The following is a 15,762-nucleotide window of genomic DNA, read 5'->3' on the forward strand; positions in this document are numbered from 1 at the left end:
AAGTACTTGGGGCATACACAAATGTGATAGTTATTTTGTGGAGATGACAGAAATCTCTTAAATATTCAAGAATGCCTTTTAGTTTTCATAGATCTAGATATACAATCTATTCAGATTAATAGATTTTTATATCTCACCATTAGAGAAGTTGGAAATTAACATGCATATCAGACTCCTGTGTTAGTTACTTAAAGGAAGAATAAGAATGGTTAATGAAATGTTTCTTTGAGGACCAGCACAGTGATTTACCCTATCACTGAGTATGAATAAATTGTTGAACACCTTTATTTTTGTTGTATTAAAATTTTAGGTTAAATTTATGTATGATTAGATATTGAAGGTTATGAAATGTGAATGAAAACGTGTAAAGTGAGGCTTCACAAAGAATCTTATTCTCCATATTTCAAGGGTATTTGTCCTATTTAAAAGTAAGTTTTAAAATTAAGTGACTTAATGACACGATTGACACTTTTTCCAAAGTTGGGACATAGTCTTCCTTTGAAGTACTCTATTATCTATTGTCCAGTTGTATAGATTGAGTCACAGTGTCTTTCAGTGTAAGAGACATTAAGAAATTCTTTGTGAAACATCACTGTTTGATAAAGTATATACGTATTTAGCATCCTTGTTTTTCTTTGTGCTAAAGTGGATACAGCTGTTGGGGCAGAAGAGACGGGACCAGCTGCTGGCCACATTTCCTGCTTTATTTTAAAAGGTAGTATAAGAAATGAGGAAAAAGAGGTAATATCAGGGCTTCTGCTTTTATTTTAAAATGTTCATAATTAAAAAGTATTTTCCAGCAGTCCAAAGATGTAAGTTATCTTACATATAAAATGTTTTATTTTGTTGTTATTTGGTTATGAAAATGGAATCTTGTTCTTGCAGAACTGTAAATGTTTTGTTGCTAGATAATACACTTTTGAGACCTAACTTGGTCTCTGGTTTCCAGTGCATTACAGCATATTTTGTAAAATCATCTACTGCACTTGAGCATGAATGGATAGTAGCCAAACTCACAACCTGGAGTGATGAACCTGCTTATACCTAAGTGCAGGAGCAAGCCTCTCACAATGCAGCTGCATGGATTTTTAGTGCCTACTGAATTATATATATAAATATATATAAAAACCAAAAGTAGTTGGAAAAGTTATTTGAAATGACTAATTTGTGCTATCTTTATGGAATATGTTAAATGTAGCTTTTTGAAACAGAAGCCTTGAATTGAAAGTTAATTAATACTTGAACATTTTGTATATATTTCTTTGTATATAATTTTGTGCAGTACCAATGACAAAAATATGGTGTCATAATAAAACCAGGTTTGTTGATCTTTCAGTCATGGGCTCAAATAATTTATTCATCTCTAACATGACATTAGAAAATAATGGATGAAAATAGGAAAAATGATTGTTGTTAATGCTGTGGGTCTTAAAAGGTTCTGGAGGCAGTAAGTGCGTTTTTCTAAAAATTATACCATTCCCTTGGAATATTTTCTTCCTAATGTCAATGATTTTCCTGCATTATTTGAAGTTTGGGGCTGGGGAGAAACAGTAGTCAAAGCTTTCTGAATTGGGATGCTTTGACATTCCAAGTATAGATTTTTAGAATGTCATTTTATAAATGGCAGTTTTTGGAAATACTTGATTAAGAACTTTTGAAAATGGAGATTAGTATCGACTATTTTAAAAGCTGCTTTGTTAGGTTGCTTCTGTTTTAACTGTCTTTTCTTAGTTTCCATTTCATTCTCTTTTTTTTCTAATTTTGGTAAATTAGTGATTTTGTCATTTTTTGCATCAACGTCATGGTCTTGTTTTTACATGGTATTGCATGTATGTAGGACCTATCTAACAGGGGCTTTAAATAAATTTGGTCATATTTATGTGTAAACACATTTTACTGTAAATGTTTGGGTTTCTGAATTTACAACAGATATGTTTATTTCAGTATGTAGTAAACTATCTTAAAGTGTCCTATTCACTACTTGTTAATTAAAAAAGTTATGATTAATATGAAACTGTTGTCTTACTATTTTTAGAAAATTGTGTTCTGAATGATTAGTAGTTGGATAAAGGAGATTTCTGGAATATAATATGGATTTAGAAATTTTCAGGTTTGGCTCTATTTACTGTAATGGATGAAAGCAATTTAGTGTTTGGGGAATCTTTTAAAAATAAATTTTTTTTTCCTAATTGTGCCTCTGTGGCAAAATGATACAGCAAGTACTAGAGTAAAGATGTAGCTTTTAATGTTTGTCTTCCGATGGTGACAGGAATTTATACATTAATTGAACTAACACATCATATTGACTTAATGTTTCTGCGCTTCCTTGACCAAACCTAACTAAAAAGTCCACGTTTGTTAAAATGTAGTCACACCTCTGATATAATCCGACAAAAAGTGTTCGAAATATTTAAAATATTTGTGCATTTGATAATCACTAAATTAATCTCTCTCTCTTCTCTTTAAACAGCTTAGCAGTGTCTGCAAAAACGAATCTTTTCCTACAACCTGTTAACTGACTGGACTGATGGTAACAAAGTAATTGTGGGAGCCATGTCGGTCAAAAATTTGGCATCTGCTGAAAAAAATGAATGCCATTTTCAAGTTCCCAAATTACTTCTATACTGATTTCACTTTCCAGAAATGGAGATATGAAAAGATTCTCTGGAATCCTTGAAAGACTTAATAGAAATACATGAGACAAAGTTAATTTTGGAACAAAATTATACTTTTTTTTGTCTTTCATGGGAGTGATACTCAGTTCTTTGCATACCTTTTAAAAATTGTAACCATTGGAGAAGAGAATGATAGTATTTCATCAAGGAATATTAGATTCTTTACATAATCAAGCGCACATTCTGTGGAATTAGATTTAGTGGAGTAGAATTACATAAACAGGCCATCAGTGATCACAGGCATATCATGAGTTTGTATTTATTTCCTGGAACATGAGAACTAATCTGAAGTACAGACAGACGTTGCTGAGTAGAATATAAAAGTTAATGTAAAGTCTTTAAAGAGTAGTCTTTTAAAATAGATGCATTGCTTTGTCTGTATATCTTTGAAAAATTGATTATGATTAAATGTGTGGGTAGTTAATTGCGATTCAGGGTAATGCCAAGATGTGTGGATTCTGAGGTTTTTGGCTTCTTGAGCTTTCTCTGAGGACTTATTAAAAATATTTTGAGGTTTCTAATGAATGGTATACTAGTTTCTACTGTTTTATATTAAAATTTCTCTAGTATGTAAGGGCTTTAGTATTCTGGATGATGGGAGTGGCTTTTTTCATGGAATATGGTTGTTTTACTTAATTGAAACATTTTTCCAGTTCATTACAAGTGTGAAAAAACACTCAAAACTCTGGTTGTTTTATTTCATTTTTGTTGGATTATGTTAATACAATTATTTCACCTGGTCTAGACTGAGTCATTTTATCTTACTGACTCATTTGGAAGTGTGCAGATGATAGAAGTGGGAGGGGGTAGGAGATAGGCTCTTATTTTCTTTCCAGAACGATTCATCATAATAATTATAGTTTGGTTATTGTATGGTGATATAAAAAATTTATTAAATCCACTCAGTTTCTTGTAAGTGTATTCAGTGTCCCTGATGCCAGGCAGCAAAGAGCATTCCCAGTGGCTTATGCTTATGTGATAGATGGATGCTCCTACAGTATGAACAGTACAGCTGGTTGTATTGTAACCAAAATCAGGTAGGCATCAACACTATTTGGTGACTGTAACTACTGCTTTGATAGAATAGAGTGGATAATTCACTGATAATGAGTCATTACCTTTTAAAGTATGTGATTACCTAGTTCAGTATTTTGGAGGTATGCTTTTAAGCTAAACAATCTTATGACTATTTAAGGTTGAATAGGTAGTAAAATATTTTCAAGTGTTTAGTTTTTTTCCCCAGCCTATCAATACAAAATTTTGAGACTTTCCCAAATGGTTATATTTTTATATTTTACTGTACTGTTTTTTGTTGAGAAACCAGGTAGTTGGGGCTTCCCTGGTGGCGCACTGGTTGAGAGTCCGCCTGCCGATGCAGGGGACACGGGTTCGTGCCCCGGTCCGGGAAGATCCCACATGCCGCGGAGCGGCTGGGCCCGTGAGCCATGGCCGCTGAGCCTGCGCGTCCGGAGCCTGTGCTCCACAACGGGAGAGGCCACAACAGTGAGAGGCCCACGTACCGAAAAAAAAAAAATAATAATAAAATAAATAAATGGTTACATTTAAAAAAAAAAAAAAAAAAAGAAAGAAACCAGGTAGTTACCATTTAAGCCAGGGATCACAAAGGGGAGGTCCTCCATTAGAAACTTGTAAAGTGTTTGTTTGGCCAGCACAGTATTTTTTACATATTTGAACTTGAATACCTCAATACTCTCTCTGCCGGTCACTCCCTATTGTCTTATAATACCAGACTGAGCTCAGAGCTCTGACCTAGACTGCAAGTGGTCATTTACATGCAGTTTTAAAGTGCAGAAAAATTAAACTGGAGATAATTTAAATTTTATTCAGAAAGTAAATTACTTTATCGTTAGCAACAAATCATGTAATATTAGAGGAAAAATATTTTTTAAAGATAAAGGTTAAAAGAAAGTTGCCCTGTTCATTGCTTTGGTTACTCATAGTGTTTTTATTCTTAGTTTTTTACCTTTCCCCAATTTGTACATTCAGGATTTTTTAGTTAGCCTTTTTTCCCACTTTTTAAAAAGAAACGAGGTCACAGTGGGCTTTCATAATTTTTTTTTGTAGTTTTTGTTTGGCCATGCCATGTGGCTTGTGGGATCTTACTTCCTGAACCAGGGAGTGAACCCGGGCCCTTTGCAGTGAAAGTGTGGAGTCCTAACCACTGGACCGCCAGGGAATTCCCAATTTTTTGTAGTTTTGTTGACCCAAAATTTGTTGAAATTCATCTTTTGCTCAATTTTCAGTTAATCTAATTTAAAAATCTGGTCACTTGGTGTTTTGAACATTCGTGTAGCTGTTAATATGTACGGATTTGAATTTTATTGGTGGCCCAACTTCCTTTAAAATGTGCCATCAAATTCTGTTTCCTTTTTACCCACTGAGGTCAAACCCCTCTGGCTTCTAAGGTACCATAGTCTGGGGTTTACAAATTAACATCTTAATTTAAGTACAGTATAACATGAACCTTCTTTTTTAAAGCCAAATAACTACACAGAATAAATTTTGAAAGACAGGTTTAAATAGTTTGTTTACTGTGACAGAATTGAAATAAACTATTTTCCTGACTGAGGCAGTGTTCTTTAGGTCTTAGCTAAAAATGACTGTTTCCTTAAATTGTAATGCAGATCACAGGAGGTTCACACAAATTTGCCCCCTGACCAAAAATTTTGGTAAAGTAGATTTGTAGCAACAGGTTTAAAGTAACATGTTCTTTGGCTTATGTTGCCCATTTCTACTAACTGGGAAGATGATTTAAGAAAAATATGGTAGAGGACAGATGTTAGAAATCGTTTTTGGTTGCAGAAACCATTGTAAATTTTTGTGTGTTTATAGATGGTGGTATGCTAGGGAGTAAGTACAGTGGGAGTGTTTCAGGATAAGTAAGGAAACAATTTGCGTTAAATTATCCATTTAGTAATATCAGTGGGTTTTGAATTATCTAAGTTCATTACACCATTCTGTCTTTTTAAAGGAGTCTAATTCAGTAATTTGGGTTTCTTATTTTTGAAGTCAGGAATTTTAATTTTTTTTTTTACTGTGATAAGTAGAACTCTGCTTTAAATAAAAATGACAGCACACGCATAAAATGTATAATTTTGGGTCACACAGCTTTATCATGGTATTTTAGCTTGTGAAATAAAGATTTTTGGTTTTTTTTTTTTCCCTTTTATATATGTTTTTCCTAGTTGTAAAGGTAAAGCATATTCATTTCAGAAAGCTGGGATTATCCAGAAAGGAATCAGAATGAAAAGAAAAATCAGCCTTAATTTTATAACCCAGAGAATATCCACAGTAAAATACAGATTCTTTTGTCTGATAATTGGGATCATTTTTTTAATCAAACATAGTTTGATAGGGAATTTTTTTTTATAATCTGTTTCTATTTGGTTTTGACTTGGTGTTTTGTTTTGTTTTGTTTTTGACCTCGCCACGTGGCTTGCGTGATTCTAGTTCCCGGACCAGGGATTGAACTTGCGCCCTCAGCAGTGAAAGTGTGTGGTCCTAACCACTGGACTGCCAGGGAATGCCCTTGTATTTTATTAATTGAATTTTAAATTTTTGGCTGCACTGCTTTCTTCAAGGGACACTGAAAGCCTGTCCCACTCTCAGAGCTGCCTTTTTTTAGGTGACAGGCTAAATCCTTTCATATAATTTTAAGTAGCATAAGATTATTTAACAGATATATCACTATATTTGAAAAGAATAGTTAAGATGCTTGTGAATGTGGTCTTGGATGACACAAATATTGTTTGGTATGACTGGCTTGTTTCATAAGGAAGTGTTGGTCTAGCTCTGCATTGTGTAATACTGAGGCTATTATCCACATGTGGCTAAACAATTTAAATTAATTAAAATAAAAGATTCAGTTATTCAGGTGCACTAGTCAAATTTTGGGTGCTCAGTAGCCACATATGGCTAGTGCTAACATATTATCAGTCATATATAAAATATTTCCTCATCATCACAGAAAGGTTTGTTGGCCAATGCTGATTTAGATGCTGTTACATGAGAAAATGGTTTCAAGAACTGAGATGAAAACTTTTAGGAAGGGAAACACAATAGATCGTTTCAAAAATTTAAGTGATCTATCTTAGGAATTGAGGAATAGACCTAGGATATTTCAAAAAACAAAACCGAAACAATAGGAAGAATATGGCTACCTCAAATTTGAGTGCCTGATGACAGGTGCTACGTTAGGTCAACTTACATATATGATACCAATCTTGAGTGAGGTTACTGATGAGGAAACTCAGGGCCAGAGAGATCAGTTAACTTGCTTAGCATCATACAGCCAAAAAAAATGGCTCAGGTCTTTGTGCTTCTAAAGAATTATACCACACTAGATGAAAGCTTCAAAGATAGAATTTGCCTTAATCTTATAAGAGTATAGCTTTCCAATGATATAAATAAGATGACTTTTGAAGTAGGTAACTATCATTAGGACAGCTCAAGCTGAGCCTGAATAATCATCTGTGAAGAATACTGGGAATTGATCCCTCTGTAAGGAATGTTTTTAAATATGTTCTAAGATTCTATGAAAGAATAATACCTATGGAAACAGTGAATTGAGAAAATGAAGTGTAACATTTCTGTAGTGTATTGATACTCCCCACCCTGGCCCCTGCCATTTTCATTCCTGTTTGGATTCTTTATGAGGTTTTCAGTGAAAACTGCTGTGTGGTTTTTTCCCTGTATTACAGACCAAACTGCCTAATGTAAAGGAGTAGAGCAAGCAATGTGGGAGAGACGGTATTGGGAACACTGGAGAAGTAGGCTCTTGTCTAAGTGGGTAGTGTTGAACAATTTATTCAGCCTTTTGTTGTAGATCCCAGAATTGTACCTCATGTGATAAATTACAAGTCTTATTTATTCATACTTAGATGTAGGTTATTTTTACAGTTTTATTTTTGTGTACAGATTTGCTTAACCATCACTGAATTTCTAGGTCAGGTTCAGGTAACTGAAGAGCCTTTATAAGTAGTTTATATTGTCTAGACCCAAGGTATGCTGCAAACCCAGTCTGGAGCAAAATGGGAAATAACATCTTGCTAAAGACAGGCTTAGAAATCCTAATCCAGTAATTTAAGATGTTTCCTTTCTCGGGTAGCAGGGCTGAGTTATACCTGTAAGAAAACATTGAGACAGTTCACTAGAAGAGACAGTTGTATCAAGTGGCAAATCTGTGTACAGTACATATTAATTCCAGAAGTCTTAAAACTAGCTTAGGTAAAGACTGAGGTAATGCTATTCTCTTCAATGTCTTTTAGTCATAAAAACTGCCCTTTTGTTTTCTTTTGTCCTTTTCTCCGTTTCACCTCTGGAAGCTCATATAGTATAGATTGCTTGGTACAAGAGTTCATCAGAGAATAACTGAATTATTTTGGCTTATAGCAAGACATTTTCTGATGGAATTTTTTTTAGAGGAAGTACTCAAACCCTAAGAACATTATGCATATAATGTACCTTTCATGCTAGTCACAGTACTTTTTACAGCTTTGTAGCTAGTATTCAATATATAAAGTTAAGAACCTGAACTACACACCCAAGAGGTAGTGTGATAAATTTCTGGAAGTGTTTTCAAATTCTTGAGAAGTATTCTTTGATTACCCAGAAAAAACAAGTCTTGTTAACTCTTTCAAGTCAAACAGGTAACATTGCCTTAAAAATAGAAAATGTACTTGCTGTTTTAAAGTCTGCATTTTCTAGGCAATCATTTATATATATTAAAGTTTTTCAATAATTATGGAAAGCAGTCCTACCTGGCTGCTAGGCCACCATTCACAGGGATAGCCAAGAAAACAGGGTACAGGCCACCAAAAACAAGACCCACCAATCCACCACGTGTTATGGTACAGGTTTCACAATGTAAATCACCTAGGAAATAAACTAGTTCAGCAAATGGATAGTGAAGCAAACATTTAAAGAATGCAAGGTCCCCTTATATGTATCACAGATACTAAATTTTCAGGCAGTAATACAGCAAATGCATTTCTACAAGGCATGTTAAAAGGTATAATTACACATATGGATAATCTAAAACAGCCAGGAATAACTGATAAAACCATCTTAGGAAAAATACCCTAATTTGTTTTGAACTTGAATATAATACTCAGTTTGCACTGCTGCTAGCTTTTTGCGCATGTATTCGCAAACCTGAGCTAATATTTTTGTCTTTAAGAAACTTTTTAAACCCATGGGAAATTTAACAATTTGATTTATCTTACATTTTTACATTATACAGTGTGATTTTATTTTTATAAAATTGTTTATTCATTTCCAGATTAGTACAAGGTATTAAAAATAGAAAGCTAAGCTAACCTACGTTTTCACTCATTCTGTTCAGTTTATTGTGCAGTAAGTTTCCCTGCACGTAAAAAGTCTTTCCACACTGATCTTGGGGATTCAAGCAAATACTCATCTAATTTAAACAAATCTGAAGTAGCACTTAAGAGAATTTAAATGGACTGCCTCCCTACTACCACCTGTGGTAATAATTTTTTTTAAAATTATTAATCAGAAATTCTTTCATGATTTAGCTATACTTGGAGTACTCAGCAAATATGGTGAACTGTCCAAAGGAAATCAAGTCTCCATGTATTTGATAACTATTGCACATATACACATTTAGTGCTTTTAGAGATTTGGTGATTTTTATGGGAACAAGATAAAGAGTCTTGTTCCCATAAAAAATTTTTTCCCCTTAAGAAAATTCTATAATTTTTTAAAAATTAAGGCAGTCAGCATTTAAAAAAAAATAAAGTTTCCAAATATTTTTTACTAAACACTGTGGGAGAGATAAGTTAGATAAAGGAAAATATTTAGAATTACTGTGTATATATTGTTTGGTAGACCATGCTAATCTGAATTAATTGCTGCTTTACATAGGCTAGCAAGGTTCAGTCTTATCCAAGCAGTGACTGTATTACAGCATATAGCCAATTGCTATGATGATTTAAGGATTAATGGAAGGTGCAAATAATGTACATATACCGAAGCAAACTTGCTGCTGACAGTGAAATAGAATTTACCTGTATTCAAAGGTAAACTTACAAAACCTTTGTAAGATACGTGTGCCGTCAAAAATGGGATCACTGCCATCGGTAAGCCAGCAGCTACACGAGCCTGTGTCACATGTAGGATGCGTCGAAAGAGACTATTTGCTATTAGGCCACAGAGGGCAGCATTAAGTCCAATATATGTTGATCCATTTTCAAGCAGATTCCTGAGTCGGTGAGAAAAAACAGTAACTTTTTGGCTGTATTGCGTGTGTAAGCTCTCCAACAATTCTGGCATATGTTACAGAATTTATCAGGACTTTAGGATTAACAGGATCCAACATTTATATCTTATAGCTCCATAAAACAAAAACCTTTAAAAATCATTATGTTTTACATATAGATTTTTATTCTAAAAGGCTTTGAATATGGTCAACACTTTAAGGATACAGTGATACATTTAGTTTTGCTAAATGTATTGTGGAATTTTGCAAAGAATATTGGTATGGAAATTCCACCCCCCCCACCCCCGCCAAGTATACAGCAGGGAAGAGCTTCTGAAGAGTCTGACTTGGATGCCTCTCTAGGCTCCCACAATACCCAATACTTAACTTCTGTAGCAAAACACATTATAAGGTGGTACTAGCTTATCACAGATTTAACTGTCAGGCTTCCCAACTAGTCTGTAAACAACTTGAAGACAGTGGATACAAAGATAAAAATATCTTGGTTTCAACAGCACCTGGCACATAGAAAGCATTCAATAAGGTGAAATTGATGTTTCCTTTTACTCTTCCTTGAAGCATTAGAGTCAGGATTAGGGGGTGGAGCAGTACTAACATTTAAGGGATACTCTATGCTAGGTACTTTATAAGAACTCATTGAAATAAGAATAAATTGATGTTTTGGGATAGTAAGTGGTAGAACTGGTTTTTAAGGAAGGCATGTATGAAATTTAAAATGCACGTTCTATGCATTCTTTAGTTTTGGGGAAAAAAACTAAAACTGCTGAATATTGAAAGTATCCAATTCAAAGCTTCAGCCTATCACTTCTTTACCATCTGCTTGGCTTCCTATAACACAGGGGTCAACCTCTTAATTTTCTCATTACTCTCTTAATTAGCCAAACTAGCCACACACACTATCCCCTCTAACTTCTATGGTTAACACTCAACTTAAGACAGGTTTTCTAGGAATTCCTAATTGAGCTTTCTACATTGTGTAAGGTACTACTTTTCTTACCTGTCACTTTGCAATCACAATGGTACTTGTCATTCAGTCATTGAGTACTTATTGCATGCCGCAGACTTGGTGATGAAGGCACAAAAAATTATCTTCAGTGTTTTCATAGTTTATTATTGGAGAATGAAAGATACATAAACTTGATATATTGGATTGGCCAAAAAGTTCGTTCAGATTTTTCCATGAAAAACCCGAACGAACATTTTGCTCAACCCAATATAACAAAAGTGTATTGAAATGGTAATGTTAGCCAAGTACAAGGGAGGCAGTTTAGAAACTTAGGGTACATAAGACAATATTTAAATTGTGATGAGGGCCTAGAGAGCTACCAAACAACGAAACACATGCATGTGAAAAGGCCTGTGTATTCTTGTGGGAGCTGAGGGAATGGGAAACTTGAGCACTTCCTCTAAAATATTTTTATTTTATCTTCATAACAATACTGTGAAATATGTATTATCTTCATTTTTAGTCATAGGAACAAATGCTCAGGTAAATAATTTGCCCATATATATTATATATTAATTATAATTATTATATACATTGTAATATGTTGATATATTAATGTTAAATATTATTAAAAATTACATAAATAAGTACCTAAATATAACAAGGAGTGTAACTGGAATCTGAATAGCAATGTTTGCAGTCTCCCAACCAGATTTTAATTTCCTGTGGCTTAAAGTCACATTGTTAATAATTCAATACAAAATTGTTATTATCTAGCAGCCCCATTGCCAGTCAGTGTTCCCAAAAAGTGCCTATACAATTAGAAACGTGAACTCAAGATTTTTTGGCAAGATAATACCCATAAAATAACTAGATACATGAACTAACACATGAAATATAAGACCAGAAATAACAAGTGGCAGTGAAGTAGATGGCACATGAAATTCTGTAGATTAGAAAGTGAAATGTTTGATACTAAAGTTTCATACACTTAAGAACTTTTCAAATAACTATTAAACATATCTAAATTGGTAATGCAAGAAATGAGGATTCAAACTTAGGAGAACCAGGATAGATAAAATAGAAGCAGAGGAAAATAGCGAACAAAGCAAAGATGAGATGCTGTCATCTGCCCTGTTTAGGTGCCACTGTTCGAAAGCAGTTTATTCCAAATTAAAGCTTACTTTGCAGTTCCAGATTACTTCCCCATTGATTATTATTTCTAATTTGGTGAAAGTCCCAGTAACACAGCCTGCTTGCTTCTCTTCAAGGCTGTCACATCTCTATTCTTCCTGGCTTTCCCTACCTTACTGGCCTGGAAACATGGGCACATGTCTTTTATTTGCTTAAAAAGTTTCTGTTTACCTCTGGAAAACAATAACAAAAACGATGTACAGTGTGTGTTTGTGGTGGGGGGAGAGGGAGGTTGGATATACATCTTATTACTGCCCTTGGTTTATGGGTTCTCCCGTGTTGAGCTGGTATCAGCAAGATTGGAATTTGTACAAGATAGTAAGATTATACTTCCAAAATGTATTTCAAATCCATCCTTTTTTCACTTCAACTGCCACCACCACTCACCAGGATTACTATGCCAGTTTTCCTACTGCTCTTCTTCCTTTTCTCGCCTACCTTAAATCTACTTTCCAAAAAGCAACTGTAATGTTCTTTGGAAATGTTAGCTGGATCATTCCCTGCTTAAAACTCCTGTTCCTTCAACCTTATGCCCACTTCCCTTGTACTTTAGTAACACTGGTTCCTCAAATATGACAAACTCGTTGCTGTCCTGCGGCCTAGGCATATGCCATTCCTTCCTCCTCCCCAGGCTGACTCTTCTTCATCCTTTTTGGTCTCATATTTTCAGTTTAAATGGAATGTTAGAAAGCCTGCCTGAAGAACATTTTGTGGGAGAGTACTGGAGTTCACTCAGCGTTGTCTTCAAAGATCAGTATGTTTCCTATATAAATTTAATAATATCTTAAAGATCTTTTAGCCATGATCCCATTTCTCTGACATTCCTTGTCTAGCTGTGTGTGTTACATGGCACTCTCTTAGACTGGTAAGTGTAGTGATAGAAATGAATTGAGAAAGAAGACAGTTTAAAAGCTATTTTAAAGGTTTGTTATTTAAATTAGTCCATAAATATATACATCTGCCTATACTCTAAGCCAAATGAAAAACTGGGAGCACTATCAGATGTCCAAAGAAATGAATTTTAGCCTTGACTTAAAGAAAAATGGCTAATCTCTCTGAGCCTTGGTTTTCTCATCAATGTAAGAAAAAAAACTCAATTTCCTTCTGACATTCTATGTTTGTTTATATTCAAACCAAAGAAATTTGAGATGAATTGATGAAAATCCACCTGATAAAAGAATTTTTTAATTAAGAAGGGATCTTACCTTTCTGCTTCTGGAAGTTGGTTAATTTTTCTGGTTATGATTTCAATTAAGTTCTTCTTGACAGTATCATCTGGTTTATGATTTTCCATCTTGAGCCTTAAATTAAAATGTCATTTTTCAATAATGTGTATCTATAGAAAAACAGCAAAAGAGCTTATAAAAAGCCTTTGGAAGACCATAAATATTTAATTTTAAAAGAAGTAGCCATAGCTTTATTTCATAATCTGAAAAATTAATGCATTAGACACCCCCCCAAAAACCCCCCACAATTCTATGAAATAGAAACCAGAACATGGAAGACAACACATAAAGCTTATAGGAAATATAGAATATCTTTGTAACCCTTAAAAATATTGTAAATTTGCGAACAGCACTAACCATAAAACACATAAAGCTAATATTAAACTAATATTAACCAATTAAAATGAACTTGTGTTCATTTACAGATACCATAAAGATAAGCCAGTTGGGGAGAAAATGTTTGCAATATAACTGACAAAGGAGTAGTTGGTACCCAGAATATGTAAAGTACTGAATAGTACAAATCAATAAGAAAAAGGCAACCAACCCAATAGAAAAACTGACAAAAGGTTTGAACAGGCACTTCACAGAGAGGAAAGTCAAACAGACAATAAATATGAAAATATGCTTAACCACTATAATCAGGAAAATAGAAATTAAATTTCAATTACTGGCAAGAATGTGGGGTAACTGAAACTCATGTGCTGCTGGTGGAAGCATAGGTACAACCACTTTGGAAAAGAATTTGGTACTTAACAAGTAGAAGACACATACACCCAGCAATTTCACATCTAGGTATACCTAGAGCAGAGGTCACCAAACTTCTCTAAAGGGCCAGATGGTAAATATCTTAGGCTTTGCGGGTCACATAATGGTCTTTTGTCGAATACTTAAAAAGAAAAAAACTTAAAAAATATAAAAATCATTTTGGCTGTCTGTAAAGAAACAAGCGATAGGCTTCGTCTGGCCCACAGGCAGGTCGTTTGTTGATCTCTGCGCTAGTTGAGGTGAATAAAAGATTAAGGGAATGAGTGAATGATGAATTTTAGCCTGAAGATACAGCTCATTAAGATTTCAGGGTAGCAGAGTTAAGAAAATCAAAAAGTTCAGAAAGAACAGACATGACTCTGAAATTTAATTTTTTTGGTTCACTATTCATTTGCTACAAGATTAATTTATAACACTAATTTAACAAATATTTACTGGATAGCCATTAGATGGCTTGGAAAATGTTCAGTACACTGAATTTCATATCCCTAAACTTAAAATTAACATAAGTAGTACAATGCAGGCTTAGAAATTTACGTCTGGGTTTCCCCGGACTCAAACTTTTTGAGGGCCTTGGTTACAATAACGTTACGATCTCTGCCCTACAGGAACTTAGAATAATTTTACGTTGTGGGGTTGGGGGTGTGGTGGAGAGAGATAAAAACAGTAATCAAATTCAGTATATATAAAATGTATAGTGTATATGTCTGAAATACTGTTACATCAGAAAGTCCAGCCTAATGCTATCACTAGTTTTCTGTTCTATGCTCTGCATATTGGTGAGGTTCCTGGTTTTGTGAACTAGCCATTTCTAAAGTAAAGTGTCGCTATTAAAAGTCACCCTTAATTCGGTAAAAGTTCTGATCTGGCAGCCCGCAGTAGGCCATTGTATCTCGGTTATTAATAATAAATCCCTATCAAAGACAATGCCACGTTTAAATATTACAAACATTTCAAAAGCCTTTTGCATTAGCTATCTCACATCACTCAAGATAGCTCCCGAGATAGACAAATGAGGAAAGTGGGGCCTCTGAAGATTAAATTAGGCCAAGGTCACCCTGTAAATTGGCAGTAAACGCGGGATTAAATTCAAGTACAGGCTTTTGTTTTTTGCCCCCTGTAGGCTTAATTTAAATATAAGATCTTTTTTTCTAGGGTGGAAAGTGTAGGGACGGTCGGCGCGGTAGAACCGACTCCCCTCCTCCCCTTGCGACTCAGTCCCGGGATCTCATTACCACGCTGTGCTTCTCTTGATACTCGCCTTTTACTGCACCCCTTTACCCGGAATGCTGCTATCTTACGCTCTCCTCCCAGCAGTCACTGCCTCCTCCGACCTCCATCAGCCACGCGAGTGCTCACTCCAAGCTGCGCTCAAGTCGCCCGGGCGCAGCCATTTTGGCTGACACGTGACACGGCCCGAGGCGGGCACTGGGTCGCTGCCGGGCCGCTGATTGGGCTTCCAGGACCGAGGTTGAGCTCAAGGGCCTTCTAGCAGTGGGAGGTGCTGTGTCGCGCAGCAATGAGGTTTGGAGACCGCGGAGGATACTGGTTACAACTTACCCACGCCTCAGGATAGAGACTGCAGAAATTGTGAAATTTCCGGATGAAAACTGAGTGATCTTAAACCTGCCCCATTCGTTGAAAATCTACCTTAGGTATGGTACTTAAAACTTCCTGGCCAATACATTATAC

General features: G+C 35.0%; 1 protein-coding gene across 1 annotated transcript; it reads right to left on the minus strand.

The window, feature by feature from the left end:
• Positions 1 to 7,486: 7,486 nt before the first annotated feature.
• On the minus strand, positions 7,487 to 15,468 carry TMEM126A (transmembrane protein 126A). The gene is made up of 5 exons (XM_079709083.1): positions 15,332 to 15,468; positions 13,282 to 13,377; positions 9,725 to 9,918; positions 8,456 to 8,570; positions 7,487 to 7,819 (listed from the first exon to the last, which is right to left on the minus strand). Exons 2-5 carry the CDS (start codon positions 13,368 to 13,370, stop codon positions 7,627 to 7,629), a joined length of 591 nt encoding a protein of 196 aa, XP_079565209.1. The 5' UTR covers positions 13,371 to 13,377; positions 15,332 to 15,468; the 3' UTR covers positions 7,487 to 7,626.
• Positions 15,469 to 15,762: the final 294 nt, after the last annotated feature.

Source organism: Hyperoodon ampullatus, assembly GCF_949752795.1.
Source record: "Hyperoodon ampullatus genome assembly, chromosome: 7".
Taxonomy (NCBI): domain Eukaryota; kingdom Metazoa; phylum Chordata; class Mammalia; order Artiodactyla; family Ziphiidae; genus Hyperoodon; species Hyperoodon ampullatus.